This window comes from Asterias amurensis, chromosome 3 (assembly GCF_032118995.1).
Source record: "Asterias amurensis chromosome 3, ASM3211899v1".
NCBI classification, from domain to species: Eukaryota; Metazoa; Echinodermata; class Asteroidea; order Forcipulatida; family Asteriidae; genus Asterias; species Asterias amurensis.
Genome location: NC_092650.1, coordinates 22,505,095 through 22,532,875, shown reverse-complemented (window position 1 = coordinate 22,532,875; position 27,781 = coordinate 22,505,095). Strand labels below are relative to the sequence as shown.

Genomic DNA, 27,781 nt, shown 5'->3' with positions numbered 1-27,781 from the left:
TTCTTTTGACATCCCCTTTTTCCCTTTTTTAGCACAGGGCTTCCCCAACATCCATAGGGCTTCCCCCAATTACTCAGTGCTTCCTTTTAACAGCCCAAGAGGCTCCATGAGAACCAAATTGCATGATTCACACCCACTTCAAGACTAGCCTACCACAACAAGAATAACTTGCTCCAGACTAAAACAAATGGGTAGTAGATCAAGGTTTAAATATGAACTTGACTTTAAAAATGCTTGCTGTATACATTGTATAAATATAGCTCCTTAGGGAGACAGATATCTTCATTCTTAATCGTTATCGATTACTGGCTGTTGATAATCGGCTATTGGTTATTGACTACCACTAACGGACTTCAACTTTCATAAGCACGGTCCCTGGTTTAGAGTAGGACATTTCTTGCAGGACAAACATCTTCGTTCCTGGTCATTATTGGTATTGACAATTGAGTACTTGCTAATGACTATTAGCTATTAGTTAATGTCTATTGATCATTGATTATCTGGGATTGATTTCTTACTACTGATTATTAACTATTGACTATCTGATAAGACTGATTTCCAATTTTAATTGACTTACTGCCATCATCAGTGGATCAGCGCAGTCCTTGGTCGGAAGGTATTTCAGCGAGTGGTTCATAGTCAATACACCTAACCTCATGCTTTGTGTTTCAGTGTGTGTTTTCTTAACCATGTTTGTTTCAGACTTGAGAGCTGTGTCACGTGTGTTTAGGTTTTTTCCAGAGACATTTTGACATCTACATTACAAATGCCGTGAAAGTAACAGCTTATTGTCATCAATATATTATAGATGCTATGTCAGATTTTTGGCCTAAATCATTAACAATTTTGAGTATTGGTATTTCAAAGAGTATCACCCGCTGTAACAAAAACAAGTTTAACTTTTACTTTTATTGGTCAGGAACCATGACAAAAATTTAAAACGTTTCTTATAAAACACATAAGAATTGGTCACGTAATATACTGTCGGGATCCCGTCAAAATACCTATGAATTTTAAATCAAAATTTTTGGGTTAAATCGGCCAAAAATCTGACACAGCATCTTTAACCATGTTTGTTTCAGACTTTTTTTTTTTAGACTTAAGAGCTATGTCACATGTGTTTAGGTGTTATTTAGAGACATTTGACATCTACATTACAAATGCTGTGAAAGTAACAGTTTATTGTCATCAATGTTTTAAACAATTCATGTAAATATTTAAAACAATAAGCTTTTTTGAGGTAGGTCTATGGCTGACGTGATAGGAGTGTACTGTTTGGTTTGGGTGTTTACACACAGATTTACCCAAACTATTATAGTGTTGTCGCATGGTGTCCGCCATATATCTCAAAAAGACTTTTGAATGAGGCTGTAGCACTTACATGTACAAACTAAATAATTACATAAAAACTGCATAAGTGTTGGTAATTAGTTAGTTTTTAAAGGCAGTGAACACTATTGGTAATTACTCAAAATAATTATTAGCATAAAATTTTTCTTGTGATGACGAGTAATGGGGAGAGGTTGATGGTATAAAACATTGTGAGAAACGGCTCCCTCTGAAGTGGCATAGTTTTCGAGAAAGGAGTAATTTTCCACGAATTTGATTTCGATAAGTCAGATTTAGAACTTGAGGTCTTGAAATCAACCACCTAAGCACACACAACTTCGTGTGACAAGGGTGTTTTCTTCTTTCATTATTATCTCGCAACTTTGATGACCGATTGAGCTCAAATTTTAACAGGTTAGGTGTTTTATGTTAATGTTGAGATACACCAACTGTAAAGGCTAGTTTTTGACAATTACCAATAGTGTCCACTGCATTTAAGTGCTATTACATGTACTACCTTCATTGTTTCATCCATCAGACTAACACAGCTATTGCTTATTAATGAAAGTGTTTGTAAAATGTATGATACATTAGTGGGTGTGACTAAATCAGAGGGTATAAAAGCTTGCTTGATTTTGATACTGAGAAATACTTGCAACTCAAAAACTGCCAGGTACCAAAACAACTCTTAAGCGCACTTTTTAAAATTTTGGGTAGATTTTAGAAATCGAAAAGTTGGTGGGCAGCGAACGATCTCAACTGGTGCCCAACCCATTTTTTGCCTACCATCAGGATTTCCGCAGCAATATTTTCTGCTGAACATTTTAAATTGGGCCCAGATTGATGATGTTTGCTCCTCTTTTGCTACACATTTCTGTCAGTCAGTGGTTTTGCGTCAGTCGCTTAGGTACCCAGCTGCAACTGTTCAGAGTTCTTTTTGCACAGTACATTTTTGCCATTGTTGATCACTTTTGCACATCATCATCATCATTGTCACTTTTGCGGAGTGCATAACCAGATGCTGCGTTGCGGGTTTTTTACCAGTGTGATTGTGCCTTAGAAATAGAACATGTCTAAACGGTAAATACATAACCTTCAAAATTCAGAAACATTATTAACTCCCACCCCTCCCCCCCCCCCCCCAAAAAAAAAAAAAAATTACATATATTACTAATAAACTGAGTTTATTTTCCACAGAGGAAGCTCGGATGAAGGGGATCTGGACAGCAGGTGATGTGCCAAAATAATTTAATGCTTTTATTCCTATGATCAAACAATTTGCCTTGTATTGACCCAATTCAACTGATTTCATCATCAGAATAATCTTAGCTGCGCCATTTTGGTAGGTAGTGTCATTGTGCATTATTCAGTGAGGTGCGCATTTTTAGGTGACGCGGCGTTGACTTGTAAACCTATTGACCACCAAAATGGTGAGCTTGGCACAGTCGCCGCGTGTGACGGGCATGCGAGGGGTCAATAGCAAAGCAAAGTACTGTTTAAAATGTATTAGTTGCTTCTCAATATTAGCATGTGGTGTGATTAAATAATGCGCAGTTTAAAAATGTTGTAACGCAAAATTGATTTGCAAAATTTGTCTCTGCTTTTTCAACCTATTTAGATCAAAATTTTCAGGTTTTTGCACCTCCATTATAACATGGCAGAAACATTATGAACAATTAAAGATGCAAACAAATTACTAGGATTTCAAGAATAAGTGATTGGCACACGTTTTTATTTAACCAAACTTATTGAATGATTACCTTCTCCTTTGTCAAAATATCTTAGAGTTTTTAATTGCTTTACATTTTTAAAAGACTAATGTCATCGTCATGTGGGTAGACAAGTTTAGCTTATATTTCCTTCATAGAATTTGAAAGTTACAATTTTCTTATTTCCCCCCTGTTCTTTGCAGTTTTTTCCTTGACTCCAAGTTCAGGTATATACCAAATACTTTCTCTTTTCTTCCAAACGCTTTCAAGTCTTTTATAATTCTGTCAGTTTGTGTATGTGTGCATCGCTCTGTTGGGTGTTTTGCCGTCTTTTCTATTTGTCTTCGGACTTGTTCACGAAATATATTTGTAACAGCACATTGTCCTTGTGGATTTTTACTGGAAACAGCACCATTTTGTCCGTTTCACATTTGCAAGTTCAAAAATCTAGGAGGTGTTTTACATGTACACTGAGACAAATAATGAAGAGTTTTCAATTTTTTTTCAAAAGCCTTTCTGGAGAGCACAAAACACCCAGGTATTTCAATTTATTTTGTTATTAATTCTTAAGTCCTAAATTTTTAATGGCTGGTCTAATGAAAATCAGTCTTTCTGAACTTTTTGTTCTTTACATTGAGTGTGATATTACAGGTTACAGGTTGGGTAATAGATTAGTAAACACTCCAACTATTAATGACAAAATAAACCCTACTTGGTGAGGAGCACCGTAGCTGTTGATAGTAACTATTTTGAGAAAGAATTCCATTCAAATCAATATGGTTTGGATAACTCTCACCCAATATCATTTAAAAATTAAAAACGATTCATAGATGGGTGCGAATAGCATAATATCGAGAGAGGGCGCTGTTGAACCCACACAATGACATAGGCGATGCGTGCGCAGTTGTGCATGACAACATACATCGCAAAGTAAACTGCCCCATATGCCTTCCCACAACGCATTGCGGTTCTGAATCGCGTTAAACCTTGACCCGTTCCGCAGATTTTTGAGGGTTGGCGTCTTTTCGTGAATGCTGCTGCTAGAGATGCCATTAATACCCGCTGTTGTGTCGCTAAAACGTGGATGGATTCGACCATTCTTGTGAAATTATTGTGACAGTTTTTTTACTTTTTTGCTCAGCAAGTAGACACTGTATTCGGCTGAAACTTTCTCATTTGACTTTTATTGTGTCTTTCTTAACAGTTTTTGCCTGTAAATCAACTATATGTTGACCTACCTTACCCTACCATGACCTTACCTTTAAAGGAACACATTGCCTTGGATCGGACGAGTTGGTCTATAAAAAGTGTTTGAAACCGTTTGTTATGAAATGCATATGGTTAGAAAGATGTTTTAAAAGTAGAAAATAATGATCCACACAAGTATCACTCAAAATTGCACAGTTTTCTTTTTGCGTCGCGAACTATCACGGTCGGCCATTTCTGGGAGTCAAAATTTTGACTCCCATAAATGACCGACCGTGTTATTGGACGAGGTAAAAAGAAAACCACGTAATTTCGAGGCATATTTGTGTAGATCATTGTATTCTACTTTTACTACATCTTTCTAACCATATGCATTTTATAACAAGCGGTTACAAAACTCTTTTCAAAAACCAACTCGACTGATCCAACGCAAAGTGTTCCTTTAAATTATGCATTACTGGATAACCTCTTTAGAGGAGTGAGGCTGCTTCTGTATTGCTGCAACTTGGTTCCATTGCAAACTATAAAAAGTAACATTGTGCATTTGTGTGTTAGACTCCACTTTCTAAATGTTTACTTTCTTTTTTTAATTCTTTACTCATTCAGCGAGCTTTGGGATGAACTTCAGAGGTATCTATTGTATTAGTTATTTTCATGAATTTAGGTTGAACAAAGAAACATTTGACATATTTTGCACAATTACTTCGTTTTGACAAAACAGTTATTCAAAAACGAGAAAATGTTTGCAGTTATCTTGCTTCATGTAATTTAAGGGTTTTTAAAACTTTTTTTAAAATCTTGATTTTAGGCTATTCTTTAATGCTGTGTTATTTTCAGTCAACTTCTTATCTGCAATATTTTAATTAAGTCCACAATTTTTTAGTTTTTCACTTTACAATTATTGACCTCTTAACAGTGACACTGTATGTATTTAGTTAGAAATATTTATAGTTTTATTTGCTCCAAGTAGTAATTTTCTCTGTTTTTTGTCTCTTCAAATTAATTCATTGCTTGCTTAAAAGGATGAAGAAGAAACGCCGCACACCAGAAAGGTATTTGAGAGATTGGTAAAAACAAGATGCAGAGTAAAGAATGAAACAAATTTTACCAAAAGTTGCACTTCAGAAATATACAAAAATAATGGCATGTGGCACAGAATAATGTGGCACAGGCTTTATAATGCAATTTACATTCACCTCTTGCAGAGCTGTTAAAGCCACTGGACACTACTGTTAATTAATATTTAATAATGTATTTTTAATGGCAGTTTTGCACAACACATCTAACTATCTAATATAAGACAGAAAACCAATTTATACTGCTTTCTGTGTTTTGTAGCCTTGGTCTTCCCCCCCCCCTTTCATGAGGACTTGATATATTGGAAAATGGGTGTATTACAAAACTTTTAGTGTCTTGCTTTTGGACACACAGGCCATGACCAGGGCTGAACCCACACTTAAGTCGGGTGCACCAGGCCACTCACCTTCACATAGTGTTAATAATGTAAATTATTTTTTCATTACTAAACAGCAACTAAATGTGAGATTGAAGTATTTTGTGCAATTTATTAATTCCATTTTTTTGTATCTTGCTCTTTTCTATCTACCCATCATGCTATCCTTTCTCAGAATCAGGAAAAGGTAAAGATTTCTCCATCTTTTGTTTCACTATGCAAACCCTTTCTTAACTTCTTTTTGCAGGTTTGAGCTCCTTTTCAAATATCAAAACTTTTATAAAATGTTTTTTTTTGCAGATTCTGCTTATTTCGGTATCTTTTTCCAGTGCATTCTTCAATGTACAGATGAATGTTTGGTGTTTTTTTTACCCCTGGTGATTAAATAGCTTTCTGTTAATTGGTTATTCCTTAGAAAACATTGTTTGTACTCTGTTTTCATGAAGTATAGAAATAAGTATAAGTTTGAATGAATAAATAAAAGTGGATTTGTAGGATTTGAAACTTTGCATGGTGGAAATACGATATAGGAATGTTTGCGGTAGCATCATGTAATGACTATCTCTAATGAGTTGGGGTGGTTCTGAAAAGAACCGTTGGTTTCAACTCGACATTTCGATCAGTATGTTCTGATCGTCTTCTGGAGAAAGTGGATTAGAACAACTACCTAAATTATTTATACAAACTATGAATATGATTTATATAGTTTGCAAAGCACCCTAAAAGAAACATCACACCAACTTTGGGTGTAAAGAAGACAATATAGAATTTTCAGTTTTTGAAGTGGGAGGAATGCAACCTCGCTACCATGGGCCGCACGCCGTATCATGCTAGCTCTGCGTACGTCTCTAACCCCTAGGAGGGAAACTCCGATCTGGGTCTTTGATTGGCTATCATATATGCACAAAATTTGAAACGCCATGCGTCTCAAAAAAGCTCTATACGCCAAAATAGAGATATAAAGATGTACGTATTAATTTTTTTGTCACGCAACACTGAACGCCAAGGCAAGTTTATGAATTTTATTACACACAGCGCATCTAGCGTGTGCGCGACCAACGCCCAACACAGAAGGGATTAACCACAAGACTAATTGTAATATCCCTTATATTTGGATATTTTGGAGTTACACTTCAAGGGGTTATGACCGAGCAAGGCATGCTGGGAAAAAATGGCACGGCGAGATCGGTCACCCCTGGGAACGAGGTTGGGAGGAATGCAATCTTCTAGGGAAAACCCATTCCGAGTATCGCACCAGGGTCCACAGAGGTGAAAGACTGGGATAGAAACAACTGAGCCAACCTGACTGCTGCTCCTAGAACGTTGCCTATGAGCATAAAGATAAATATATGCATTAATTAATGTATTTCTTGTATTTTCTCTCTTCCCCTCCCCTCTCCCCTGATTTCAGTAAACCAAGCCTAGTCCGACTAGGTGAGACTCACACTAGCCAATGCAGGCCCCACAGAGAAACAACACAAGTAGCTGGTAAGTTCCACTGATATCATTTCATGTTTAACCATTTCATGTTAGTACTTTGTGGCATATTGTTGCTGGGCAGAAGAACACCGGACAGAATGTGGGTTTGCTTCCCGGCCTGGTCAGTTGCGAAGTGTCCTTGAGCAAGGCACTTTATCATAATTGGTTTTCTCCACCCAGGAGTACAAATGGGTACCGGTGAGAGCTGAGGTGTAAACTGTGATGGACTGGCATTTTGTCAAGGGCGATTACAAACAGTCTCAGTTGTTTAGTTCCAAGGAAACCAGATATAAACGCCAGCCTGATGAGCAAAATTTGCTCGGGACAGACTTTTTGTTTATTTCATCAATCAAACTTATCTTTCTCAATTTGTATATTCCCTCCTTCCTCTCTCAGATCTGCGTCTTCCTCCAATAGCCTCTGCCAGACGATTCGACTTCGACGGCCTCTATAATTCCACAACCAAGATCGACTTCCCAATGAAGACGCTGTATATGAACCCATTCCCGAGCCCCATCGACGTATACGACCAGCTTCATCAGCCTATTCTCCTAACGCTTAAATCTGCCCAGAAGTATTTTGTGCCTGGGCAGTCCGTCGTAAGAGAGGAGAACTTCAGGTGATGTTGCTGGATTAAACGCTTTGAGCCATGAAATTGGGCCCGGAACTCAAAGATAAAAGCACTTCCTACTTATTTTGATCAATTGTGAGAGATGCCCTTTTCTTGACAAACTCAAATTTGTAAACAAGATATTACACAAAAAGTGTGATTCTCATTCATGATGAAGCTTTAAAAAACAATTAAATTATTTATGTATTAATCAATTTGCTAACCATAGGAAATTTCTGGGGAAGTACCGGTAGATTTTTGCCTGGAGGATAACAAAACCTGTGTGTTATCTTTGCTAAAAAAAGCAAGTATTTTTATACAAAACATTATATTTATATATTTACATGTATATAATTGAAAATAAGATGGATGGAGTATGGGTTTACTTTCTCCGGGATTGTTTTGTAGTGTATAAAGGATATGAGAAGAGCCATAATAGTTGATACAAGTATTACAGAATTAACACTTTAACCTAAACAAGAGGACTGTAAATAGGTTTATACCTTTTTTTTGGGGGGGGGGATTTATTAAAAACAAATTTAAGAGACGAACTGAGAAGTCTCCCACATTCAAAAAATATTCTCCAGGGTAGTAGAATATAAGGCAAGACATTTATCTATTTAGAACAAATCGCAAACCAAATATATATCAAAAAATGATTGGTTATTCTGAAAGCTAACTGATTTAAAAGATTTGAAATTTTGAAGTTTAAACCATTTTTAGTTTTCATTGTTTCTGTGCTCATGTGTTACTGTTTGTTTATGCTTTATTAAATGATATAAATATAAGCAGCAAACGCATTTAGAGGCACAACAAATAACCATAATCAAATTAATTAATAGGACTTTATTGCAACAAATACTATTATTATTTGCACACCATTTATATCATTGAACTGGTGCAAAAATTGTATCTCAATTTCTCTAAAAAACTGTATCTTGCACAAAATTGTGCAGTGCAAACAAATTGCTGATCATCTGTTCCATTTTAAGTGAGATACAAATGTTTGAATTGTTTTTGAGAGATGCAACTGTTTTGCTGTGACACAACTACGACAGAAATGTACACATTGCATATTATGAAATCAGAAATAGCATCAAGGTGATTATAAACTAGTATAAAAGGCAAGTTTTGTTGGTTTTAAACACTGTTTAAAGTTTATGTAAATGTTAAATAAATAAGGTTTTTATGTTGATATTTTGCTTTTGAGAGAGTTCATTTAATCAAAATATGTGTGTATATATTAAATGATCAACAACAGGTGTAATAAATATTCTTTTTATCAAAGAACAGTGGAACAAATTTGTTGATTGTTTTTTCGTTTTTATTTGGGAGTTTTTTTCCTATGTCTCCACCATGCCCTTACTTGGCCAGCCATGATATTCACCCCCCCCCCCCCCCCCCCGGCCCACGAACCCCGAACTAAAATCACATTTTGTTATTTTAAACAAATTTAAAATTTTAGTGTTTTTTTGCTGTTATTATTGATGGTTTATTTTAATTTAATTACAAAAAAAATTTTTTTAAAGGGAGACACCATTGAAATTCATAGCAAAGTGTTTTTTCTATTAAAGGGAAAACGGTCAATCTCTGTGAAGGTGTACAAAATCTTTAAAATGGTAAATCAGGGTTCAAAGTGTCTCCATGCGGCTGGTGGGTTGCACTGTTAGACCCGAACCCACCTCCCTGCTCCGCCCAAACAATGGTTGGTGTTGGTGTTGTTGATGTCTTTTTTTTAATTTTATTATTCCATCGAAAAAAAAGTCCAGTCCTACATCTAAAGTCTTTTAAGGAAAGACTGTATACATTATATAAAGCAAAAGAGCCTTCATCCGGAATAAAACTTAATATTTTGTTTGAAACTTTTCACATGTTTGTAATGGCGTTCATGGGACACCGTAATGCGAACTTCAGTAGACTGCATGCAACTCTAACTAGTTATCAAATACAGACGTCTGGGTGTCGTGAAAAAATCGCTTGCGTAATTTCATACGCAGTAAACAACGTGTAAACACGGAACATTACTCTCTCTCTCTGTCTGCTAGCAAAAAAGCTGAAAATTTCAGCAATTCTTGAAGATGTCAGACAAAAAGCAGATAACATTGCCTTCCATAAGTTCGCTGACTGAAGTTCCGACGGGGCTGCGGTATCTGGCATTACCGGAGGGAATTCTGGAAGTTTCAGAAGTGGTAAAGTCTAAATTTTTAAGTTGTTTAGAATGTAAAAAATGTGCAGGAGCACTGCACTGCATGCAGTCAAATGGGGGCCCTGCACCCGGGTCGGCGGCCCTCCCCAGCCATCCTGCGGCCTGCTGGGTCTGCTAGGCCTTCCTCTCGCTCGGTAGCCTCCTCCAGATTCTTTGAGTCATTACATTAGAGAAAATCGATTGTGTAGACATTTTGTCTAAAAAGCGCTACCTTTTGAATCACTTCTTCACTGCCTGGTTAAATGTTTTCTTCATAAATGCAATTCAATAAAAACATGTTCACTTCCTTGACTGTTTTTAGTTTAGTGTATTTCTTTTCCTTTGTTTTTTATGTACACAACATTGAGGGGGTCACCTTACTTGAAATAATTTCATTTCAATGTTAATGTTTATAACATTTGTTTGGATTTGCATGATTTGATCAACCATTTGATTTGTAGATTGGTGTGGAATACTTATATATTACTTATACTTAATATAGTTTATGTATCTCAACTGGCCACCACTTTTTCACAAACGTCATTGTAACCCAAAGCAGTCTCATTTTGATTTTAAATAAAAAACTTTTAAATTCACAATGATTGAAAAAGTAGTTTGGTCAATGCTGCAACATGCAAAGCACCGTGTGTTTTTTTAGGCTTACAATTTAATTACAGAAGTAAGGGGACAAGTATGATTGAACTTCTTTAAAAGTTCTGGTATGTACATGTAGCTGACAATTTTAGGTAGTGCACCACAGAGCATTCTGTGAAAAAAACAGAGAGTCTTGTATAAAAATGAAATTAACAATAAATTCACCTCGAAAAATCAAGATATTGTTTTGAGTACTTTATTTTTGAATGTTAAAACTCTGCAATTTGTCAGCAAGTTTTCCAAGCGTTTCAAGCTTTTCATTGTCAAGTTTTTCCGTCAAGTGAAAATATCATAATTATAGGAATTTCTTCAGGTTTTATTTTAGTCAATGATTTAATTCAAATGGTTACTCTTTCTTAAAGTGGAACTTTGCAGAAAACTGAATCAGTTTCAACTCATACCATAGGCCCTAGTCTTCAAGATTCATGTTCTAAAACTACAAAAGGGAGGATTGATTTTAAATTTCGATTAAAATTTAAGAAATCATTTATGGTGAACAAAAAAATTAGTTTTTTTTAAAGATTTGGTCGATTCCCAATTTTATTTACAGAAATATTTGGTTGAAATCCAAGAATATTCTACACGTTACCCCCTTTTGTTCCTAGACAAACAATAAAAGATTGGGAAATGAATGTGATGGAATTCAGTATCCATTCAATTTTTAAGTAGGCATTTTAAGTTGGTTAAGAAAGATTTTGGACTATTGGACTGTGATTCTAGTAACAAAAATGCTGTGGTAGGCTATCTCCAGCTCATCAAATATTTAACAATAAAAATTGGGTTGTTGCCAGGGGTTATTATTGAATGTATGTAGCCTAAAGTCCAGCAGACAAAATGAGGTACTTCTTCTGGGGCCGATTTCACAAAGAGATACTTGACAAGTTAGGACCTGTAACTGGTATTGACGTGGAGTCGCAGACTAGTCTTAAACAGCCAATAAAGGATGATCTCAAATTTATTAACCAGTATCTACGATGTCTATTTGGCCATAAAAAGGTAATAATTGAAATGTTGAGATCATCCTTTATTGGTTCTTTAAGACTCCTATCTCTTAGCATTGCCTAGGACTAGTCCTAAATTAGGAAGTATTTTGTGAAATTAAACCCTGGATATTTGTTATTAGTTTTGCAAAAAAATACTCAATGGCCTGCTGTTTCCACCCTAGCAGAATCTTGAAGGCTAAATAGCAACTGAACTCAACACACATGAACAGGTATTAAAATGTAGCAGAAGCTGTCACAGGCCTGATACTTCACGGAGGCAACAAAGGCGATTGCCTCCGTGGCCCCTGGTCATTGCCTTGGTCAATGTTGCCCTTGAAATGCTACAGTACAAATTTACAATTTCCTCATAGGGTGCCCTTTACCAAGGAGAAAATGCCTTGGTGCCCTTGCCCTTTCAACAACGAAGCATACAGGCCTGCTGTCAAATAGAAGTTGGCAGCTCCACAGGCAGAAAGCACACAGAAAAAGCATGGTGTAAAAAATACAATGTGGATGAAAAAGAGTGCGGACCACACCCATCTAGCGTGTCTATTAAAGCAAGTAAGCCAGGGATTAATATTGAATTAGCAAACCTCTTAATAATTAAAAGAAAAATAATGCAGGCCTGATACTTCACGGAGGCAACGAAGGCGATTGCCTCCGTGTCCCCTGGTCATTGCCTTTGTGCCCTTTGAAATGCTCCAGTACAAATTTGCAATTTCATCATAGAGTGCCCTTAACCAAGAAGAAAATGCCTTGGTGCCCTTGCCCTTTCAAAAACGAAGCATACAGCCCTGATAATGTACTTCTGGATATCTGGTTTTTAACCAGGTACATGTAGGCCCCCAACTTAACAGGCAGGAAATTATTTACAGATATGCAAAATCAATTATGGCCTGATTGTTCAACCACTAGTAGAGTCTTGAAGGCTAAATAACAACTCAACACACATACAGGTAGAGGCCTAGTTGTTGTTGTTCCATAAGCAGTCAAGTGGTTATGGACAGAGAAAAGCAGAAAGCACACAAACAAAGCAACAGGACCACTCAACAAAAGAACAGGACCAGGTCATTGTGAGGTAACTGAAGCTGCAAATTTTCATGGAAATTTTTTTAAGCAACTATTTCTGCACCTCAATGCCTGAGCTACTAATGTACACAAGTTTTGTATCGTTTGTTCCCCCCCCCCCCTTTGATGGGTTATGACCTGGTTATTTGTCTGGCAACAATTTTGGTAGAAACTCCTTAAAAAAAACCTCTTGACAAATTGCAATATGGCTTGTCAGCAGTCAACGCAGGAAAGACTCTCGCATCGAGGTTAAGACCTGAGCTACATGTAAAAAAGTTTGTATAATTGTTTGTCTTCCCTGTTTTTTAAATTTTTGCAACTGATGACACAACTAGGTTCTAATGTGTCTGGCCACAAAACACCTGGTAGAAACACCTCAACAAAAATGAAATTAATATTCTTTATCCCGATGTAAATTAAACTTATATCATTGCGGGACCCGCTGCTTAACATAGGATTTGAACTGCTTCTAGCTACCAGGCAATCGGCCTACTCTTAAAAAACCTCTTCAGAAATTGCCATATAGCTTGTCTGCAATCCACATCTAAAAGACTCTTCAATCGAGGTTAAGGCCACTTCAAAACATGACTACTGTGTGGAAACTAGCCACCACCACCTTTTGATTCAATGAATTGGTTTAAATATTAATACATTCAGGGCTTGTAATTAAGAATTAACAGACGACCCAAGGACATTGATTTTAACTTTCTACCATTCCAAGTCAGACTCTCTTATGTTTTTTCAACTGAATTATAATTAGGCCACATAAAAAAAAGGATTGTTGATCGTCCCCGCCCGACCATTCAAAAAACCCGACCCCATTTTTGTTCTTCTTTTTTTCTTTTTTTCGTCTCATGTCTGGATATCTCTTTATACTTTAACTGCCCAGATTTTTTCAGCTGATATTTTTTTCAAAATGAACAGGTTTTAAAATATGTTTAAAGAAGGTTTTTATTCATGTTGGCAAAGCAAGAAAAATTCTTCAAATATGTACTTGGGTTACACTGTGCTTAGTTGTTTGAAAAAGTTTACAGAAAATGTCATTTAGGAGTTAAATTTGTTTGACAAAACTATAGAAAACATCAAAAACACACAAACCCTCTGTTTTATAGTGATTGTGATGAATTCTTTATTTTTTATTTCATATTTGGCATGTCACAAAACTTTGTATAAAAATAAATAAATAAATAAATAATTAATAAATTTAAAAAAACCTCCCTCCCTCCCCATCCCCCCCCCCCAAAAAAAGACGATCAACAAACTTTCTTTTTATGTGGCCTTATGGTGGCAAAAGGCAGTGGTTATATAAATGATTCATTTGATTCATCTGAGAAAACAAGCCAGAGATTATTGAGGGAAAGTTTGCCCTAAAATCTTACAATCAGATCATTTTTCCCGTAAATATTGATTTTAAAATGTAAGAACTTCCCAGGCACCTGTGTTGAAAGCATTGTTTTACATGGCTACATAATGACACAGGCTTGGAATTCTTTTAGAGGACAAAGGGCACTTTGGTTGAAAAATCTTTAAGTCTTTGGTTGAGGGGCAATAAGGCGTAGACAAGAGGTAGCCTAATGTTCTTCCAGACCTGTAATGGAACTGAAACCGTATTTAAAATTTTTATTTAGAAGCAAATAGGGACCATAATCTATAACTGTTAAAAAGCAATGTCCTGAGTTTAGAGTTCTTAGAGGATTCTAAAAGACACGCGGCTGAAAGTCCATTCTGAGTTGTGCAATACATGTATCCAAACCGATATTCAAACAGATAAAAACTTGAGATTAAGATTAAAGGATTTTAATCGCTCTGGTGGATCATGATTGTCAAGACTCTGGTGGTGGATGAAGTTACGGTCTCCGAACAAACATTAAACATCCACCGACTAGACCATGACTCATTTTTCAGTACAATAATCCAGAATGCAAACAGTCAAGTTGCAAACAGTTAGTTAATAATTAGGCCTATATAATGCCTCTTAAGTTTCCACAGCTAAGCCTGAGTAAATTTTTTTGAAATTAAAAGTGCTAAATCATGCTCAGCTCAGATCCATTTAAGTTTATGAATGAAATGTGAACCAACCAAGCACAATCATGTGATTGATGGTGATTCTCAGATCAAAGGCACTGGACACTATTGGTAATCACTCAAAATAATTGTTAGCATAAAAACTTACTTGGTAACAACATGGCAACAAGCAATGGAGAGCTTTTGATAGAATGAAACATTGCGAGAAACAACTCCCTTTTGAAGTAACATAGTTTTTGGGAAAGGCTAGGTAATTTCTCACTATAACTAATAGACGACTTCTGGCAAGAAGCCTTTTGTTCCTAGGGCCCCTATCTGAAAGCACACTATTTTGTACAACAAGGGTGTATTTTTCTTTCATTGTTTTCTTGCAACTTCAATGACCAATTGAGTCAACATTTTCACAGGTTTGTTATTTTGTGCATATATGTTGGGATACACCAAGTTAGAATACTGGTCTTTGACAATTCCCACGCGTGTTCAGTGCCTTTTACAAAAAGGAACCACTTCAAACGCTGTTATATGTAAATTTAGAAATACTCATTGAGTGCTACTGTACCAGACATAAAGCGAAAACTGTTCATGAAAACATCTCATGTTACTACTAAGCTTCAGATGCACATTGATTTGCACAACCATGCACGGTGACCTTTGACACACACAGATGTATGAATAATGGACACAATGCTTTCTTCAGTGTAGTGTTACAAACAATAGCTTCTCTAGATTTACTGACTAAGCAAATAATATATAGATTGCAGATCTTAAACTTCACCGAGCCATCTGGCGGGAATTGCTTCCATATGCCTTGTCTAGCTATGCGCTATCCCTTATTGTTTTGTTTTGTAAGTGGGTTTTGTTCTTGTCTTTTCTTTATGGGACTATATTGTAATTTATATTGTATGTATTTAAGGACACTGGTTATTCATCCAATAAATTGTGTGAATAGCCAAACGATTTGACCCTTACAGAAAGAGACTCCCTTGTTAGTGTAGAAACTGTGGTGTGTCCCCGCCCCCCTCAAACAAAATAATTCAAATAAAATAAAATATAAAAAAACCACAAGAACAGCAACAGCATATTCCTTTTAAGGAACGTTACAGAATTGGTGAGAAAAAAAAATCGTGAAGATAACAGATTTACATGAAACTTACACAGTCTAATGATGACAATAGAAAACATCCCTTGAAATATTTCAGTCTGAAATTTCATATTTGATGAAAATTAAATAATCTAATTTCGCTTTTTGAGTTTATCGTTCGGTAAGCGTTTTATTCATTTTTGTTTTGGCATCGATGCAATGCAAAATTTGTAATCGGTTTTTCACTATTCTCTCGTGACCCAGATAGCCGATCGATCTCAAACTTCTCGAGGTATGTCAGTTTATGTATATTGTGGATTACATAGAGTGCTTACACTGCCAGCAACTGTTTTGCTCGCAAAACCAATTCTGTAATGTTCCTTTAAATATTTCTTTTTTTTTACGTTCACATTGCCATCGTATTTTGCTGGCAATATTTTCAGCTTTAAAGAGCCTTTTCTATGGCCGAATCTATTAGAAGATTTTATTCTGAAAAAGATATGGGTACAACCAAGCCTCTTTGCCCTGAAGTGGTTAAAGCAGTTACTAAAGTATATATAAAAGTCTGTAAAAGTACTGCCAGGTTTAAAGTTGGGTCTTGTTCAAATGAATGGCTTTATCAGTGACTGTTGCTGAATCTAAGTCTAATTCTTCAATAGCCCAGTCCTGGAATTTGAGCTTTGAGAGGGCAAGGCCATTTTCATTTTAAAAAGGGCACTTCCGATGGAAACTCTTCATGTCTGTGTGAAACTTTTGTAGGGGCACCAAGGCTAAGACCAATAAAACAGAGACCGTGGCCTCTACGAAATTGCAGACCTGAAAGCTAAAGCGAAGTCAGGCCGTGTCCGAATTGGCGACTTCGGCTACAGCTACGGCTAGGGCGCGCGCGTCTGCCATTCTTCAACATTGACAGACGCGCTGATCTAGCCGTAGCTGTAGCCAAAGTTGCCAATTCGGACACGGCCTCACTAGCTTAGGACTCAGCCTCAATGTTTAAAACCACCATATTGTGAAGCAACTCAATAACCTTGTTTTGCCTCTCTCTGACCTTTGACCTTTGACCTGCAGGTCAGCCTCATCATAGCCTTTGTATGCGTAACTGCAGTTCCCAACAAGCCCCCAGATGAGTCGTCCTACTGGCACTTCCAGGCGGCCTCCGCTGGCTTTGCTTTAGTTACAACACTCCTCATCATCGGCTATATGACGGGAATTGTACACAAGATCAAGATTCCCTGGAGTGTTCTGGTAAGTAGATATGAAATCTCAACTTCATGTAGCCCCTCCCCACCCCACCCCCCCACCCCCTTCAACCCACCCTCCCCCTACCCACTTACTGAAGAATTGAATAATTCGCAACTGTTCAACTCCTGCAAAAAAAAAACTCGCTGCAAAAACAGCCATGTGATGTTAAAATCCGCTTTACATTCGCCGGAAGAATAAACTGGGGCTTATATGGCGAGCGAGTCTCTTCAGCCTGATGCAGTGATCAGAAAGGAAGAACTCTGAAATGGTAATATTTTCTGATTTGTTTATACATGTATTCTGTTTTCATCTGTTGCAGGAGATTGTTTACTGTGCTACAGCTTGCCTCCTGATGCTCACCACTGGTGCCCACATCGTCGCTAACACTTTCGGCAATGCTGTACTCGTTATCTCAGCAGTAAGTTCTCATTTTGTACAAAGGTTCTCATCTGTTTTTATGTAATTCTTCTCGATTTAGCTGTAAAAAGGTAAACAATTGTTTGGGTTTTATCTTTCTTACTTTTTAGGGATGGGGCTGGGGTAGGTGTTGACCGTCCCACAGGATTCTTCGTTGTTTCATTTTGACAAAATATTCCAATTTCTTGGATATTAAAAATGAGCTGGCAGGCCTCTCATATTACCATACTGCTGTTAATAACTTCATCTGTGTACAGAACTCAATGGCAAACCTTTTTGTTCATGTTGTCTGTACAGAATGAAGAGAACTGTTGCAAAGAAGTTTCATTAAAATAATATTGCATGCGTCATATTGGTGGGCAATGTCACTGTGCGTTATTCAGTGAAGTGCTCATTTTAAGCGATGCGTAACCATATTGTTGATCAAAATGGTGAGAGAGGTACAGTTGTCACATGTGACGTGTGTGTAAGGGGTCAAAAGATCATGGTATTCATTTGAGAAAAATTCTGCAGGTCAAAGCATCTCAAAGTTAATTAGAACTGTAATGAACCACCGGAAACTAATAATGGGGTAGACGGGGTACCAGCCAGTAACGGATATTGCATTGGGACTTGAGTGACAGCATAGATTACATTGTCAATAATAATAATGATGTCTCAGTGCACGTATCAATCAACAAGGTAATCATCAATGCGCGCAGTATAAACATTTATACAGAAAGAGAGGCTATTAAAAGTTATGAATTTTGAGACCCAGTTATGCAGTGCACCTTATAAGGGTTTACAAGGTGCTTCGGTGCATTCAGCAGCCACAGCCAGGAACACCGGGGTGAACCCCCTTCTCTTTTCGATAAGTGCACTGGGTTCTTCTACATGCAATACACAACACATGGTACCAAGGGCTTTACCTCCCATCCGGAGGACGAAGCAATGGTGAAGTATCTTGTTTAAGGACACAAGTGTCATGGCTGGGGATTCGAACCCACACTCTGCTGATCAGAAACACTAGTGTAACTTAAATTTGGTGCTCTTAACCGCTCAGCCATAGATCATTTTCATGGCTGGGGATTCAAACCCACACTCTGCTGATCAGAAACACTAGAGTTTGAATTTGGTGCTCTTAACTGCTCAGCCATAGATCATTGTGTCATGGCTGGGGATTCGAACCCACACTCTGCTGATCAGAAACACTAGTGTAACTTAAATTTGGTGCTCTTAACCGCTCAGCCATAGATCATTGTCATGGCTGGGGATTCGAACCCACACTCTGCTGATCAGAAACACTAGAGTTTGAATTTGGTGCTCTTAACTGCTCAGCCATAGATCATTGTCATGGCTGGGGATTCGAACCCACACTCTGCTGATCAGAAAGACTAGAGTTTGAATTTGGTGCTCTTAACCGCTCAGCCATAGATCATTGTGTCATGGCTGGGGATTCGAACCCACACTCTGCTGATCAGAAACACTAGTGTAACTTAAATTTGGTGCTCTTAACCGCTCAGCCATAGATCATTGTGTCATGGCTGGGGATTCGAACCCACACTCTGCTGATCAGAAACACTAGTGTAACTTAAATTTGGTTCTCTTAACCGCTCAGCCATAGATCATTGTCATGGCTGGGGATTCGAACCCACACTCTGCTGATCAGAAACACTAGAGTTTGAATTTGGTGCTCTTAACCGCTCAGCCATAGATCATTGTGTCATGGCTGGGGATTCGAACCCACACTCTGCTGATCATAAACACTAGAGTTTGAAATCAGTGCTCTTAACTGCTCAGCCATAGATCATTGTGTCATGGCTGGGGATTCGAACCCACACTCTGCTGATCAGAAACACTAGTGTAACTTAAATTTGGTTACTGCTCAGCCATAGATCATTGTCATGGCTGGGGATTCGAACCCACACTCTGCTGATCAGAAACACTAGAGTTTGAATTTGGTGCTCTTAACCGCTCAGCCATAGATCATTGTGTTCATGTGAGAAAAAAGTTCTGCTGACCAAAACATCTCCCAAACTTATAATTGAGTAGTTACATGTAAGGTACCAGCCACTAACGGATATTGCATTTAGACTTGAGTGACGGCACAGATTACATTGTCAATCAGAGGTCTTGTAAAGTTTTCCTCGCTCAGGGTTCTCACCATAAAGCCATTTTTAGGTATGCTAGATACATTACTGCTGCACTGGGCCAAATAACATGGATCTGCTTACCGTAAGCACAGAATCGGCGCTTAAAGGCAGTGGACACTATTGGTAATTAATCAAAATAATTATAAGCGTAAAATCTTTTTTGGTGACGAGTTATTGGGAGAGCATGATGGTATAAAACATTTTGAGAAACGGCTCCCTCTGAAGTGCCATAGTTTTTTCAGAAAGAAGTAATTTTCCACTAATTTGATTTCGAGACCTCAAGTTTAGAACTAGAGGTCCGAAATCAACCATCTAAACGTGCACAACTCTGTGTGACAAGGGTGTTCTTTCTTTCATTATTATCACGTAAGTCCGATGACCGATTGAGCTCAAATTTTCCCAGGTTTGTTACTTTATGCATATGTTGAGATTTACCAACTATGAAGCCTAGTCTTTGTCAATTACCAATAGTGTCCACTGGCTTGAAGCAGGGAATTCTGTGCTTACAGCAAACGTATTTCAACGTACAGCGGCGAGTTTCAGCATCTGTCTGTTTATGCACCCTATCCAAACAGTGCATTAAAAGGCTCATGCACAGACTGGTGTAGCAAGCTGATATGTGCAAATTGTTTGTCAAATATGCGTGAATTGTAGCTGATGCGCAAAAGGATTCATTTATTTTAGTCTACACAAAGAGAGCCCAAACAAGAAACCAATAATGGAGTGATTTGGGTGCGAGTGGCTTCATTATTTACCTTGTCAATCAGATTTTATAATTAAGACTAGTTGTTTTGCTTCAAAATGATTTTCTGATTGGATTGAGGGAAGATCTCGAAAATTAATGGAAGTAGCTTGCCTTGATGGATTGACAATCAAAATATGTTTAATCTCCAAAATTAATGGAAGTAGCTTGCCTTGATGGATTGACAATCAAAATATGTTTAATTGTATCCACTCTTTGGATGTCACTTTACTTCTAAATCTAGCATCTATTAACAGCCGCCATCAAATCCTTCCCATCATTGCTCGTTCACAACTACATTTCGACCGCTACTGCTCGTTTAGCAACTACATTTCGCTCTGAAGGAAAAGGCAGACTACAGAAATCTGTGTACTGATAAAGATGTGAATGCTGTCACAAAAACAGGGATCTTGTGCCCCCCCCCCTTAGAATTGAGTTTTTTAGAAGAGAGTGTTTGACACTGCAATGGAGTCTCCTTTGAATATCTCACAAGATGTTCCTCTCTTTGAGAGGAATGCATCATTAGTTCCAAGCTACACAAACTGTTCTTTACTGGAATCGAGAATCGGCATAAATTGTTCCGCTGTCATACCCTCTGTGGATCCAAGCAACTTCACCATGAATCAAAAAATAGATAGAGTAACTCTGGTCGTTATTGATATAGCTCTTTCAGCACCTGTGCTCCTCGTGTTGTCCGTTATTGATCTCTGGATTCTCATCGTGATTACGCTGAAGAGGCAGCTGCACAGTTACTCAAACTACTTCTTAGCCAATCTTGTCTTCAGCGAACTTCTTTATGTATTTGTCATGGTGCCCATGGAGACTGTTTTACAAGGAGTCTCCACACCACACCGCCGCAGTTGTGGAAGCAACGTTCTTTACATTTTGATCCATAGCTGCATTTACACTGGCTATTTCCACTGTGCGGTTTGCTTCTCAGCGGACAAGTATATCAAGATTTCACGACCTTTAAAGTATGCGACCATAGTAACAGGCCGAATCTGTGTTATTGTCATCGCCATGGCATGGGTCTCTACATTGGCCTTGAGTAGTGCCATAACGGTTCTTTCCATTTCAATTCAAGATTGTCTGAACAATGAAAGGGGTAGTTTTGTCGTTGCATTGAAGAGGAAGTTTCTCATTGAGAACAATACCGTTGCTCTGGCGTCGATTGCAGTCATCACTGCTCTGAATGCTGCCATAATACGCATAGCCAGGCACCAAGCGAGGGCCGTTGCGCAGCAGGCCCGTGAGGGGAACCATCCGGATGCTAGCAAGACTAAGCGTTACTTGGGACGATTCCTGTGGTCCTTCGTTCTTGTCTGGCTACCCCCTATCATCATCGGTGACTGCTTATATTTGACTATGACACGGAGGGACAATCTAGATTGGTACTTTGTGTCTAAGGTTGTCATTAAGGTTTTTGGGTTGTGTCAGATGCTCTATGGGACCATCGCCATGATCCTTCTACAAGAGCAATTTAAAGATGTGCTGAGAAGCAACTGGCAGTTCATGAAGACGAAGCTGCACATCTAACCTGTAAATACTAAAGCCGTAACAATTATATTACAGTAACTATAAACATAAATATGAATAGTGGACTTGGGGGTACAACCATGTGTAAAATCTCGTAGAGGGAGTGTTGGTTCTGAAAAAGAGCCGGTTTGTCACACGAAGTTATGTGCGTTTGATTTTGAGACCTCAAGTTCTTAACTTGAGGTCTTGAAATCAAATTCATGGAAAATTACTTCTTTCTCGAAAACTATGGCACTTCAGAGGGAGTCATTTCTCACACTGTTTTATGCCATCACCAATTACTCGTCACCAAGAACGGTTTTACGCTAATAATTATTTTGAGTAATTACCAATAGTGTCCACTGCCTTTAAAAAAGAACCTTTAGTTTAAGCCATTGATCAAATTCTCTCCCTGATTTCCTTTGTTTGGTTTGGATGGACCGGCCTGGGCTGAAGTTCATTGTGTATCAATCAGACTTTATCAGCAAAAGGATGTTACAGTAAAAAAATTATCGGTTTTTCATTATTATGTCTGTCTCTCTTCTCGTGTTGTTTCTTGTGCAGGTATTTGGCTTCATTGCTTCTCTGGCTTACTTGGTCGAAATCTTCTTTGCAATCCGAGCGTGGAAGAAGAGCATCATAGCGGATACGCTGAGAATGGTAGAGGCAGAAAGAATGCAGAATAGCGGACAGATAGAGAATGGATTATAGAAAGTCAGCCTCATGCAAAGGGTCCTGAGTCAACCAGAGGCAAGATAAGTGGATGACCATTTCTCCATTTTAATTTGTTTTCATCCTTTTGCACCGATCGATGTATACTCAGTACTTTCCAAAGTTCTGTGACAAAAAAAAACATGAGCAAATCGCTTGGGCGGATACCAACCCATCACCTACTAGAATAAGCCACTTCTGAATGTCAGTGGCGCATGTTTGTTACTGCTGACAATGGATTTTGTCTATCTCCCTTAACCTTTTGAAAAAGGTTATTGGAGATAGACAAAATACAGTGTCGGCGGTAACAGACATGTGCAGCTGGAACTCCGAAGTGGCTTATTTCAGATTTCAAATATTAAACTACAAGGGAAACTAATTGGGTAAAGTTAAAGGATTAGGGGTTGAACAAAAAGCAAATTGACTAGAGCAGGATTTGAAACAATGACCTCCCAGGTTGAGTTTTAAGCTTGTGTGTGAGTGTGATTCTTGGCTGCGCTGCGGGTTATGGTTGCAAAGATTGACGAAATGGAGAGATCGCCAACAAAGGGCAAGATAGCTCAGTTGAAGGGTCCATTTCACAAGGAGTTAGAACAAGTCCTAACTTGGGTCTAGTCCCAGGAGTTATTAAAAACGTTTGGGTAGTCCTATGTTAGGAGGAGCAACTTGTCCTAAGTCGAGATAAGACTAGCCTTAACTCTTTGTGAAGTCCACTCTTGGTAGAGCACGGTCATCTAGAGTTTAGTTCAAATCTTGCTCTAGTCAATTTTTTTTGTTCAACCCCACATAATTGTTATACAAATAAAAGTAAATCCGGAGGTCGTTGGTTCGAATCCCACTGTAGTCAATTCTTTGTTCAACCTCAAAATCATTTACAAATTTACCCAGTCAGTTTTCCTTGTGGTTTATATTGATATCTGAAACAAAAAAGTTGCATCCCCTTAAGGTGATCCCCTAGCTGCCGCTTCCCAGGTTGTATCGTAATTTGGGTGTGATCCCTGGTTACATGGCAGTTAACGGTTGTATAGCTTCTGACTGGCACCCCCGAACAAAGATATGGACAAAATAGGGACACTGCTAATATAGGGCTAGATAGCTCAGTTGGTAGAGCGCCGGCACGTTAATCCGGAGGTCGTTGGTTCGAATCCCACTCTAGTCAATTCTTTGTTCAACCTCAAAATCACTAATAAAAGTAATAAAAGTAATAAAAGTACTAAAGACAGCAAAAAAGTAAATCGGCTGTTGTAAAAGCACCTATAATTTTAAAATTGATGCTCATTCTAAAAATGAATATACCAGGAAATGGAAAATTTTATTACGGTGATTTTTACACTTTTTTTTTACAATCGGTCGAGAATTGTTGTGGGGGTGTGTGCTTACAGGTGAAAAGTGCCCATTATCCATTGTTGCAGTACTTCCTATTGACATCTCTTTGATTCAGTGTGAAAATAACAGCGGGAATTTTGAAAAGCTTCTTGTTGAACGCAAATGTGCAGATTTGATATTAAAATTCCCGCTATTAGCTTCACGCTGAATCAGAAGAGAGATCAATGATGTCAATAGGAGTTACTGCAACAATGGGAATGGGCACTTTTCACCTGTAAGCACTTACCGCGACAACAATACTCGACCGATTGTTACAAACAAGGTGTCAAAATCACTGTAATTAAATTTTCCCTCTCCTGGTATTTTCATTTTAAGAATATGAGTAATATATTTTAAGTTGTAGGTGCTTTTACAACAGCCGAGCTACTTGTCTTGCTGTCTTTATAATGCATGTACTGCATCTTCATGTATACCCTTACCAAGAGTGGCTTTTAGCATTGTTTGTGGCAAATTTGCATTTCACAAAAATTATAATTTTTACTACTCGCAGTAAACAAATATGCAACTAAACCTTCTTATACTTTTTTTTGCTGTGTCTACATTTGTTGATAGCCAGAATTAAAAAAAAACAAAAAACTGTTGTATTCAACTTGTTATTGATGGACATATATTTTTCTGTAACAGGAATCTTCTAGGTAAAAGTTGCATGTTTAAATGGTGGCATTGCTAACTAGTTATTAGAAAAGGTATTTACCATGCTCTAAAAGCTTTAAACAATATATCAGGCTCAGAAAGTCTACATATTGTATAAAGTGTAATTTTCTTTCTTATAGTAAATGAAACTATCAAAATCAGATTATAAAACTAGTTGGTACCAGAATTTGGTAAATCTTGTTTTTGTTACACTTTTGAAAGTTGATTGCCGTAGTGGTTAACTAGACGGGAGCAGACCAAGTATAAACACATGCTCTAAATGCTTTAAACAATATATCAGGTTCAGAAAGTCTACATATTGTTTAAAGTGTGAATATTTTTTATGAAAGTGTATGAAATTATGAAATCTAATCATTATCACAATAATAACTATCATTTTTATCAGAATTAGGTAACTCTTTTTGTTCACTTTTAGAAAGTTTAATGCTATAGTAAGCAGCTGCAATGAACCCATAATGTAAATGCTTTAAACGATATATCAGGTTCAGAAAGTCTACATATTGTATAAAGTGTGAATATTTTTTATTAAAGTATATGGAATTATGAAACCTAATCAGTATCAGAATGGGGTTACTCTTTTTGTTCACTTTTAGAAAGTTTAATGCTATAGTTAGTGGCCGCAATGAACCCATAATGTAAAAGCTTTAAACAATATTTCAGGTTCAGAAAGTCTACATATTGTATAAAGTGTAAATTTCTTCTTATTTTATATTAAAATATGAAATCTTATAATTATTATCACATTAGAAGTACTAGAATTTGGTAAACCGTTTGTTCACCCTTAATAACTTTAGTTGATACTAGGTATGGACCCACGATGTAAAAGCTTTAAACAATATATCAGGTTCAGAAAGTCTACATATTGTATAAAGTGTACATTTCTTCTTTTATAGTATTTGATATTAATATCTTATCCATAAATTAATAATTTTTCTCAAATAGGACACTAATTGTGTCCAATCGGTGCTACAAGGTTATATTAAATCTATAGATCAAATGTTTATCTTTTACAAATGGGCACGATCATCAGCAGATATAAGTCTGATGGGCGGATTACATTGTTATACAAACTCATCACGCAACATTGTACTGTTGAAACTGTTGCAAACATTTTAATGGAAACGTGCCTTGAATTTTGGAGCCACGCATACACAAGTAGTGCAGAAATTTGCTGCTGATACCATTTGTTAGCTGGTAGGGAATATATATTGTCAGTGTATAACTCAGTGGTAAGCAAAGTTACTAAAATCTGCAAGGGAACAATTTTATCTAGAACTTTTGCATAGAAGATAATTTGACCGCTAACAATTTGTGCATACTAATGGTAACACTTTTAGCAAAAGCATTCACTGTATGCTCTCACGTTTTCGCTTGAATTGAGCTGGACTTTTAGTAGACTTGATTCAAGTCTTAGATTGCCGTTATTCTTCTGCATCTCAGCCACGAAAAACATTATTAGCTATCACACGCCCTAACTCGGCTAAATGACGAAGGTTGATCACTAGAGGGCGCTGTTTGTAGCCGCTATAAGGACGACTAAAAAGCCTTGATCAAAGACTTGGAACTAAGTCTAGACTTTTAGATGATTGGACTTTTTTTGAATATTACATTTTAATTTGAATAATCATTTTTTTTAATAGAAACTGCTTGTTAAGTAAAATTGAATTAGTAAATTTTTTTGCTGAGCGGAAACTACAACTTTGCTTCTTGTGTTCTTAATTTTTGTGTTTTGGCAGTGGACACTATTGGTAATTACTCAAAATAATTATTAGCTTAAAACCTCACTTGGTAACGAGTAATGGGGAGAGGTTGATAGTATAAAACATTGTGAGAAACAGCTCCCTCTGAAGTGACATAGTTTTCGAGAAAGAAGTAATTTTCCACAATAGTCTTTGACAATTACCAATAGTGTCCACTGTCTTAATTAGTTTTGTTTAGTGTTTTTTGTTAAGGAAAAAACTCACAAGGGGTAATAAGTAAGTCCAGCATTGTTATGATTTGGGGGTAAAAAAAACAAAAAGAAAAAAACCAAAGGGGGTAAATTCAGTATTCAGTATTCAGGAAACAAATCACAAGGGGGTAAGTCCAGCATTGTTATGAATTTTGGCTCAAAATAGAGGGAAAATCCAAAGGGGTAAGTTCAGTATTTTTATCAAATTTCATTTTAAAAAACAAAGGAAAAAAATTACAAGGGGTGAGTTGAGCATTTTTATCAATTTCTGGTCAAAAATTGAAGAATAAGGTTATTCAAGCTTTTTTCTTGAAATTCATTTCAAGAATGTAGGAAAAACACACACAAGGGGTCTGTCCGGCATTGTTATAAATTTGGGTCAAGAGTAGAGAAAAGGAACATAAATAAGGGATGAGCCAATCATTTTTATCAATTCGTTTGAAATAAAGAGATAGTTTAGCATTGTTAAAAAAAATTGGTACAAAATTGAAAAAAGGAACACAAGGAGTAAGCCATGCATTTTAATCCAATTTCAATAAAAAATAAAGAGAAACAAAGCCATAAGGGGTATGTCCAGCATTGTTATAATTTTTTGGTCAGAAATAGAGGAAAAGCCAAGAGGGGTAGGGCCACCATTTTAATCAAATTTGTGGCAAAAATTTAAGAAGAAAAACAATCACAAAGGTAACTCCAGCATTTGAATTCAGGCCAAATATTGAAAGAATTTGGGTCAAACAAATTTAATAAGAAAAAATCCAAAGTGTTAAGTCTAGCATTTTTATCAAATTTAGGTCGTAAATTTAGACAAATCACAAGGGGAGACCCAAGTCGAGCATTTTTATGATTTTTTTGTATACAAAAAGGAGAAAAAGAATACCAGTGGTAAGCTCAGCATTTTAACACAATTTCATTAAACAATTTCTAGCATTGTTTTAAATTTTGGGTCAAAAATGGAGAAAAATAACACAGGGGTAAGTTCAGCATTTGAAGCAAATTTCATTCAAAAGTAGAGGAAAAACCACAAGAGGTAAGTACAGCATATTTATCAAATGTGGGCCAAATATTGAAGCAGCAAAAATCACAAGGGTTAAGTCCAGCATTTTTATGCCCATTAAATTGACACAAGGTGTAGACCTAAGTTCAGCATTGTTATCAATTATGGTAAAATATGGTGGGAATTAATACAAGGGAATTGGCATATTCAGCAAATTTCATTAACAAATAGAGACAAAAATGTGCGTCAAAAAAT

General features: G+C 37.0%; 3 protein-coding genes across 9 annotated transcripts in view; all 3 read left to right on the top strand.

Moving 5' to 3' along the window:
• LOC139934672 (WD repeat-containing protein 97-like) overlaps positions 1 to 9,079 on the top strand; it is a 38,576-nt gene extending 29,497 nt beyond the window's left edge. For 6 of the 7 annotated variants that reach the window (XM_071929024.1, XM_071929022.1, XM_071929023.1 and 3 more), the window contains 2 exons: positions 7,109 to 7,185; positions 7,573 to 9,079. In XM_071929024.1, the coding sequence (XP_071785125.1) occupies positions 7,109 to 7,185; positions 7,573 to 7,799 (304 nt within the window). In that variant the 3' untranslated portion in view covers positions 7,800 to 9,079. Of the gene's footprint in view, positions 1 to 589; positions 617 to 2,526; positions 2,560 to 3,241; positions 3,266 to 3,549; positions 3,577 to 4,850; positions 4,875 to 5,266; positions 5,297 to 5,872; positions 5,885 to 7,108; positions 7,186 to 7,572 lie in introns of all 7 variants that reach the window. The other variant, XM_071929025.1, reaches the window with a different exon arrangement.
• Positions 9,080 to 9,759: 680 nt separating this feature from the next.
• LOC139935157 (CKLF-like MARVEL transmembrane domain-containing protein 4) lies at positions 9,760 to 22,652 on the top strand. The gene is made up of 4 exons (XM_071929628.1): positions 9,760 to 9,975; positions 16,851 to 17,027; positions 17,344 to 17,442; positions 22,395 to 22,652. The coding sequence occupies exons 1-4, from the start codon at positions 9,865 to 9,867 to the stop codon at positions 22,539 to 22,541; spliced, it is 534 nt and encodes a 177-aa protein (XP_071785729.1). The 5' UTR covers positions 9,760 to 9,864; the 3' UTR covers positions 22,542 to 22,652.
• Positions 20,882 to 22,375, top strand: LOC139935156 (olfactory receptor 1J1-like). Its single transcript, XM_071929627.1, has one exon. It carries the CDS (start codon positions 20,934 to 20,936, stop codon positions 21,849 to 21,851), a length of 918 nt encoding a protein of 305 aa, XP_071785728.1. The 5' UTR covers positions 20,882 to 20,933; the 3' UTR covers positions 21,852 to 22,375.
• Positions 22,653 to 27,781: the final 5,129 nt, after the last annotated feature.

Coding starts and splice junctions, on each gene's coding strand:
- LOC139935156 (XM_071929627.1), top strand. CDS start 20,934: ATGAATCAAAAAATAGATAGAGTAACTCTGGTCGTTATTGATATAGCT.
- LOC139935157 (XM_071929628.1), top strand. CDS start 9,865: ATGTCAGACAAAAAGCAGATAACATTGCCTTCCATAAGTTCGCTGACT. Junction 17,028..17,343: donor AGATTCCCTGGAGTGTTCTG/GTAAGTAGATAT, acceptor CATCTGTTGCAG/GAGATTGTTTACTGTGCTAC. Junction 17,443..22,394: donor CTGTACTCGTTATCTCAGCA/GTAAGTTCTCAT, acceptor TTTCTTGTGCAG/GTATTTGGCTTCATTGCTTC.